The sequence below is a fragment of the Eimeria necatrix genome, genomic scaffold (assembly GCF_000499385.1).
Source record: "Eimeria necatrix Houghton genomic scaffold, Enh_scaff475, whole genome shotgun sequence".
Lineage (NCBI taxonomy): Eukaryota > Apicomplexa > Conoidasida > Eucoccidiorida > Eimeriidae > Eimeria > Eimeria necatrix.
Window position 1 is genome coordinate 1 of NW_013654358.1, and position 7,500 is coordinate 7,500.

General features: G+C 45.5%; 3 protein-coding genes across 3 annotated transcripts in view; 1 reads left to right on the forward strand and 2 right to left on the reverse strand.

Moving 5' to 3' along the window:
- Positions 1-180: 180 nt before the first annotated feature.
- On the reverse strand, positions 181-1,650 carry ENH_00056850 (hypothetical protein, conserved; the record flags this gene model as incomplete). The annotated part of the gene is made up of 6 exons (XM_013581702.1): positions 181-265; positions 513-568; positions 689-780; positions 1,049-1,113; positions 1,309-1,387; positions 1,632-1,650. Coding segments are annotated over 6 exons (396 nt in total), but the record flags the coding sequence as incomplete, so codon positions are not given.
- A 2,037-nt stretch (positions 1,651-3,687) lies between these two features.
- ENH_00056860 (hypothetical protein) lies at positions 3,688-4,147 on the forward strand (the record flags this gene model as incomplete). Its single annotated transcript, XM_013581703.1, has 2 exons — positions 3,688-3,842; positions 4,021-4,147. The coding sequence occupies 2 exons, from the start codon at positions 3,688-3,690 to the stop codon at positions 4,145-4,147; spliced, it is 282 nt and encodes a 93-aa protein (XP_013437157.1).
- Positions 4,148-4,648: 501 nt separating this feature from the next.
- The window catches only part of ENH_00056870 (hypothetical protein), a gene marked incomplete at both ends in the record, with an annotated part of 4,047 nt that continues 1,195 nt past the window's right edge, over positions 4,649-7,500 (reverse strand). The window contains 2 exons of the mRNA XM_013581704.1: positions 4,649-4,990; positions 5,853-6,363. Of these exons, the coding sequence (XP_013437158.1) occupies positions 4,649-4,990; positions 5,853-6,363 (853 nt within the window). The remainder of the gene's footprint in view (positions 4,991-5,852; positions 6,364-7,500) is intronic.

Sequence of the window (7,500 nt, forward strand, 5' to 3'; positions counted from 1 at the left end):
GTGGCGAGCAGCAGCAGCACCCCCCCCCCACCGCAGCAGCAGCAGCAGCAGCAGCAGCAGCAGCAGCAGCAGCTGACCAACGATCCACCTGAGAGCCTCCGCGTTGCAGTCGGGCAGCAGCAGCAAATCGAAAGTCCAAACAGCAATTTGGCAGCAGCAAAAAAGGTGGCAGCAGCGGACCCAAGTGGGGACTGTCTTTACGAAGAAGCCAATCAGCAGCTGCGAAGTCCCCAGCTGCTCGAAAAGGCTGTTCTCCGGGTCCTCTCTGCAAACCCTAAACCCTAAACCCTAAACCCTAAACCCTAAACCCTAGCCCTAGCCCTAGGTGCTGCGCGCTGCGGCTGGCTGGGGGGTGGGGCGAAGGTTCTGCGGCGACTGCAGCCACTCTGCTGCTGCTGCTGCAGTGCTGCTGCTGCTGCTGCAGTGCTGCTGCTGCTGCTGCAGTGCTGCTGCTGCTGCTGCTGCAGTGCTGCTGCTGCTGCTGCTGCTGCTGCTGTGCTGCTGCTGCTTACTCTCCGGATATGACGACTGTCGAATACGCCCAACAGGTGAAAAAGAATATCAGGGACTGCAAAGACACCCCACACAAACCCTAAACCCTAAACCCTAAACCCTAAACCCTAAGCCCTAAACCCTAAACCCTAAACCCTAAACCCTAAACCCTAAACCCTAAACCCTAAACCCTCACCTGGAAAAGCCACAATCCAACAAAAACATAAACTGAAGAAGTCATCGGGCAGGCGATTTCAGAGTGCACGCGAGGCGCGCTGTAAGTGTAGCCTGAATAAGACAAAACCCTAAACCCTAAACCCTAAACCCTAAACCCTAAACCCTGAACGCTAAGCCCTAAACCCTAAACACTAAACCCTAAACCCTAAACCCTAAGCCCTGGAAAGCAGGAGGTACGAGACACAAAAAGGAATGAAACGTCCCCAGCCCTGAAAAATAAGTCCTAAACCCTAAACCCTAAATCCTAAACCCTAAACCCTAAACCCCAAACCCTAAACCCTAAACCCTAAACCCCAAACCCTAAACCCTAAACCCTCACCTGCGAGCAATATAACTGATCCCAAAAAGTAAATGAGGCCAACCCAAAAGAAGTAAGACACGAGGCTGCAGCGCAAGCGCAGCACTGACAGGCAAAACTGCTGCTGCTGCTGCTGCTGCTGCTGCTGCTGCTGCTGCTGCTCTTGCTGCTGCTGCGGAGGACACGAATTGATTGCTTTGAGCACTTGCTTCTTTTAGATCTCAGAAACCTCTGTTTTAGGGTTTAGGGTTTAGGGTTTAGGGTTTAGGATTTTCAAAGACCTCAGCTTCAAAATGTCCGTCCAGAAGTTGCGACAGCACATGAGACACAAAAGGGTCCCATCGAGGGTGTCCGACGAAGCTGCGCACAAACCCTAAACCCTAAACCCTAAACCCTAAACCCTAAACCCTAAACCCTAAACCCTAAACCCTAAATACAAACCCTAAACCCTAAACCCTAAACCCTAAACCCTAAACCCTAAACCCTAAACCCTAAACCCTAAACCCCTAAACCCTAAACCCTAAACCCTAAACCCTAAACCCTAAACCCTAAACCCTAAACCCTAAACCCTAAATACTGGGGGGGCTGATCTGGCCTTTCTCACCTTTGTTTTCCTCCGCCATTTTCGCTCAAGTAGAAAAACAAAACCCAAAAGGAGAGGAACGCAGCAAAGCAGCGAGACAAGGCTGCTGCTGCTGCTGCTGCTGCTGCTGCTGCTGCTGCTGCTTGCGTGAATGCTGTTTCGTTCTTTTTTCTCAAATTTGCGTCCAAATAAAATAAAAAAGAAATAAAAACAAAATGGATTTAAATAAATAATTATTTAACTTGAAGATGGGCCAAAGAAAGAAAGGAAGACCTGTTGGCTAGCTGCTGCAGCTGCCTCAGAGTCACCCTGGATGCAAAAACATCGGAATTTCGGGATTTTAAGTCCCTTTTGCAGCTTTTTAAGTTCAAATTACTTTTTTATTTCCTTTTTTTAATTCAAATTGCTTTTATTCCGCCAGAAAAGACCCCAGGGGGCCCCCAAGGCGAGCAGAGGGTTTGAGGGGCCCCCAGCCCTGTCTGTGTCTGAGGTGTAGTGACACCTGAAATGTGGAAGTTGAACTCAATTGTTTTCTCATTTGTTTCATTTTAAATTCATTTTAAATTATTCTAAATTTATTTTAAATTATTTTAAATTATTTAATTGTTTTAAATTGTTATTTTGCTCAAATTATTCCATCTCGTCGTCCACGGAGCGCAGGCAGCTCGCTGGCCTCTGCATGCGACAAACCCTAGATTAGGGTTTAGGGTTGTGTAAACCCTGAATTCGGGTTTACGGCCTGCAGCGCACTCCCCTAAGCCCTAAACCCTTGCAATTGTTGCTTTCTTAAGTGCCTAAAGACCACGGCAAAGCTAAACCCTAAACCCTAAACCCTAAACCCTAAACCCTAGGTTACAGGTGGGCCTTCTCGGCCCACTAACTACTGCCCCAAACCCTAAACCCTTAAATGGTGGTTAAGCTCCCTAAGAAAGGCTAGCTTTGGCAGCTCGCCAGTAGCTTCTAGGGTTTAGGGTTTAGGGTTTAGGGTTTAGTCTTTTTTTCAGTAAACGAAAGCAGATAATTAATTGACTAATGGCCACCAAAATGCAACGAAAAGTACGAGAACTTCAGTTGCTGCTGCTGCTGCTGCACTTGCAGCTGCTGCTGCTGCACTCGCTGCTGCTGCTGCTGCACTCGCTGCTGCTGCTGCTGCTGCACTCGCTGCTGCTGCTTCTGCTGCACTCGCTGCTGCTGCTGCTGCACTTGCTGCCGCAACAGCTACACTCGCTGCTGCTGCAGCTACACTCGCTGCTGCTGCTGCTGCACTTGCTGCTGCTGCTTCTGCACATGCTTCTGCTTCTGCTGCTGCTGCTGCTGCTGCGCATTTTGCTGCTCGTGCAGCAGCAGCAGCTTTTCTCAGGATTGGCGCTGCACGCCGCAGCTGCAGCTGCTGCTGCAGCCCTCACTCTGCTGCAGCACTTGCTGCTGCTGCTGCAGGCTGCAGCAGCTGCTTCACTGCCGCTTCTTCTCCCTGAAGTCAGCTTGCTGCTGCTGCTGCTGCTGCTGCTGCTGCTGCTGCTCGCCAGCAGCAGCAGCAGCAGCTCTCCTCAGAATGGGTGCAGCATACCGCAGTCGGGTGTACATACACCTGAAGCCCGGGCGATCGTGGAGAGCATCCCAGTCCCTAAAAACAAAAATAAATAAATAAATAAATAAATAAATAAATTAATTAATTAATTAATTAATTAATTAATTAATTAATTAATTAACAAATAAATAAATAAGTCTAATTAATTATTTATTTACTTATTTATTTATTTATTTATTTATTTATTTATTTATTTATTTATTTATTTATTTGAGAAAAGAGCACTGCAGCAAAAAGCAAACAATCAAAAAGCGAAAAGCGCAATTAAATCGACTTCGAATTAATTTAAAATTAAATTAAATAATTAATCAAACTAAATTAACAATTGAATTAAATTAAATAAACAATTTAATTAATTAATTAATTAATTAATTTAAATAAATAAATAAATAAATAAATAAATAAATAAATAAATAAATAAATAAATAAATAAATAAATAATTACATTTTTTGAGGCCCCAGTTGTCTTATGGGTTTGAGGCCCCCAGAATGGCGGCAAAGCGAAATGAGGCAAATGAGGGCCCCCAGCAGCAGCTGCGCCACAGCCTGCAGCAGCAGCAGCAGCAGCAGCAGCAGCAGCAGCAGCAGCAGCAGCAGCAGCAGGAGGCAGCAGGGGCAGCAGCAGCAGCAGCAGAGAGGCGCGAGTGATATGTGGGCGTCGGAGCTGCAGGGCTAGCGGACACGAAGCACAGGAGCAGCAGCAGCAGCTGCTGCAGCAGCAGCAGCTGCTGCTGCTGCTGCAGCAGCAACAACTGCAGCAGAAGTAGCAACAACAGCAGCGGTAGCAGCACTTATTTGCTGCTGCTGCTGCTTACTGTCCAGGGAGGAGAAAATGCATCAGCAGCAGCACCTGCTGCTGCCAGAGCCCGGCGCCCTACACCACACCAAGCAGCAGCAGCAGCAGCAGCAGCAGCAGCAGCAGCAGCAGCAGCAGCAGCAGCAGCAATAGAAGGAAGAACAGTAGCAGCAGCCGCAGCAGCAGCAATGACAGCAGCAGCTGCTGCTGCAGAAATTACGGCAGCAGCGCCGGCAGCAAATGTAGCAGCAGTAGCTGCAGCAATCCAGGCGTCAGCAGCAGGAGTTGTAGCGGCAGCATTCAACCCAGCAGCAGCAGCAGCAGCAGCAGCAGCAACTGCTGCAGCAGCAGCACAAGCAGCTGAAGCAACTGCAGCAGCAGCACCAAAGTGAAGGCTGCAGTAGGCAGCGGGAGCAGCAGCAGCTGCTGCTGCAGCAGCAACAGGACCAGCAGCAGCTTCAGGAGAAGCAACGGCAGCAGCAACTGCAGCAGCAGCAGCAGCCACAGCGAAAGGAGTAACAACACCTTTAAGTGCAGCAACAGCAGCAGCAGCAGCAGCAGCAGCAGCAGCAGCAACAGGCCTACCTCTCACAACCGTTATGGCGGCCCGCAGCAGCAAGAATGCTCCTGCTGCCAGAAAGATGCGGGGTCCAATCATGGTGCTGCTGCTGCTGCTGCTGCTGCTGCTGCTGCTGTTGTTGCAGTTGCTGTTGCTGCTGGTGCTGCTGCTGCAGCTAAGCTGCTGCTGTTGCTGCTGCTCCCGCTGAGATCTTGGCACAGCTGACCTGCTGCGGGGAGGCCTTGCTGCTGCTGCCGCTGCTGCTGCTGCTGCCGCTGCTGCTGCTGCTGCTGCTGAATCTGAAGCTGCTGATGCGGTTGCTCCTGCTGGTGCTTCTGTTGCAGCTGGCTTGCTGCTGTTGCTGCTGCTGCTGCTGCTGCTGCTGCTGTCTGTATTTGCTGCAGCTGGGGCCTCCTGGGGGCCCCTGGCAGCTGCTGCTGCGCCGAATGAAGCAGCTAAATGGGAAGAGCCTTTTTTAATTTATTTAATTAAATTAATTTTTAAAAATTAATTTAAATTTTAATTCTTTTCTCTTGAAAGCCTCTGGGCGCAGCCAAAAAAGAGCTGCTGCTGCTGCTGCTGCTGCTGCTGCAGCAGCAGCAGCAGCAGCGGGGCTGGCAGTCGGCCGCGGGCGCAGCAGCAGCAGCAGCAGCAGCAGCAACTGCAGCACAAAAAGTATTTATTTGCTGCATTTGAATCCGTTTGCTGCGCTGCTGCTGCAATACAGCTGAGGAAGCTCAAGAAGCAGCAGCTGCTGCTGCTCTCTGCTGCTGCTGCTGCTGCAGCTGCTGCTGCTGCTGCTGCTGCTGCTGCAGCGTTTTCTCTTTTATCCCTCTTAGAGCATTTAATTTTTTGTCCCTTTTCTCTGCAATTTATTTATTTTATTTATTTATTTATTTTATTTATTTTATTTATTTTATTTATTTTATTTATTTTATTTATTTTATTATTTTATTTATTTTATTTATTTTTCTTTTTATTCTTTTTGTCTAAAATTGAAAAGACAAAAAGAGGCCAAAGAAGCAGCAGCAAATAAAAGACGCGAAAAGAAAATAAAAAAATAAAAAATAAATTTAAAATAAATAAAAAGAAATTAAAAAGGAATTTAAATCAATTTAAAAAATTAAAAAAGAATTAAAAGGATTTTTAAGATAATTAAAAACAATTTAAAGTAAATAAATTAAATTAAATTAAATTAAATTGAATTAAATTAAATTAAATTAAATTAAATTAAATTAAAAATGGGGCATTCCGTGTCTTGTCTTTCTTTAAAAAGAAAAAAGAAATTAACAGAAGAACAAATTCAAGAAGCAAGAAGAGTGAGTGCTGCTGCTGCTGCTGCTGCTGCTGCTGCTGCTGCTGCTGCTGCTGTTGTTGTTGTTGTTTATTGTGTGTTGCGGGTGTTGCTGCTGCTGCTCGCGGGTGTTGCTGCTGCTGCTGCTGCTGCTGCTTGCACCGTTGCTGCTGCTGCTTCTGTCCCCTGCCTACTGTGTTACGCCGCTGCGCTGCTGCTGCTGCTGCTGCTGCTGCTGCTTCTGCTGCTGCAGCAACGACTGGAGGCAGCAGAAAGGAGGCAGCTCGAAGCAGACACGCGAGGAGGTGTATCTGCAGCAAGAGCAGCGCAGCTGCGTGCTGCTGCTGCTGCTCCTGCTGCAGCTCCTGCTGCTGCTGCTCCTGCTGCAGCTCCTGCTGCTGCTGCTCCTGCTGCAGCTGCGGCAGATTACAGGAGCGCACGCCAGTAGCAGCAGCAGCAGCTGCTGCTGCTGCTTTTGCTGCTGCTGCTTGAGGTCTAGGGCATCTCTGGGCTTTTCTGTCTCCGTCACAACTCCAAACTGAATTTATTCAATTAATTATTTATTTATTTATTTATTTATTTATTTATTTATTTATTTATTTATTTATTTATTTATTTATTTATTTCCAGCTTTTTTCCAGTTGACAGAGTGGGACACAGAAATAGCAGCAGCCGTAGCAATGACAGCAGCAGCAGCAGCAGCAGCAGATGCAGCAACAGCAGCAGCACAGCAGCGGCAGATGCAGCAACAGCAGCAGCAGCAGCAGCAGGCGAGTTGCGTGTCTTGCTGCTGCTGCTGCTGTGTCTATCGTCAGCAAACGAGCAGCAGCAGCAGCCTTTTCGCGTCGATGACTCCATTATTTTATTTGTTTTCTTTTTTATTTTTAATTTAATTTAATTTTATTTTATTTTATTTTATTTTATTTTATTTTATTTTTATTTTTTTATTTCTTTCGATTGAGCTGCTGCATGCGCAGCTGTGCGTACACCTAAAGGCCTCCCGGGAACAAAACTCCCAAAAGGCTTTTTTTAATTTTAATTTAATTTGAATTTATTTGAATATTTATTTATTTTAATTGTGGCTTTTTAATTGTTATTATTTAAATTGTATTTTATTTTAATTATAGTTTCGTTCTGTTGGATTTCTCCCGAAAGGAAAGTTTTTCCATTCCCTCGGCATCTCTATTGCTCTTTTATTTATTGCTAATTAATCAATTAAATATATTTATTTATTTCATTTTTAAATAAATAAATAAATAAATAAATAGATAAATAAATGAAGTAGAATGAGATCAAAGGCTGTTCCGTGCGAGTTCGTTTGCTGCTGCTGCTGCTGCTGAAGGAAAGCAAAGAAAAGGCATTTTAAATTTGAATTGAAGTGGATTTATTTATTAATTTTTGAATTAGTAAATGAATTAATACTTATTTATTATATTTCTCATTTATTTATTTTATTTAAAACTCATTTATGTCTTTTCGCGCGGCGGCGAACGGCGGCGGCCGCGCAGCTGGGGTGTACGTACACCCCCAAAAGCCCAAAACGCATGCATGCGTTTGGGATTTTAAATTTAAATAAAAATTAAATTTAAATAAAATATAAATTTAAATTCATTTAAATTAAAATATAATAAAAAGAAGAATTAAATGCGTCAA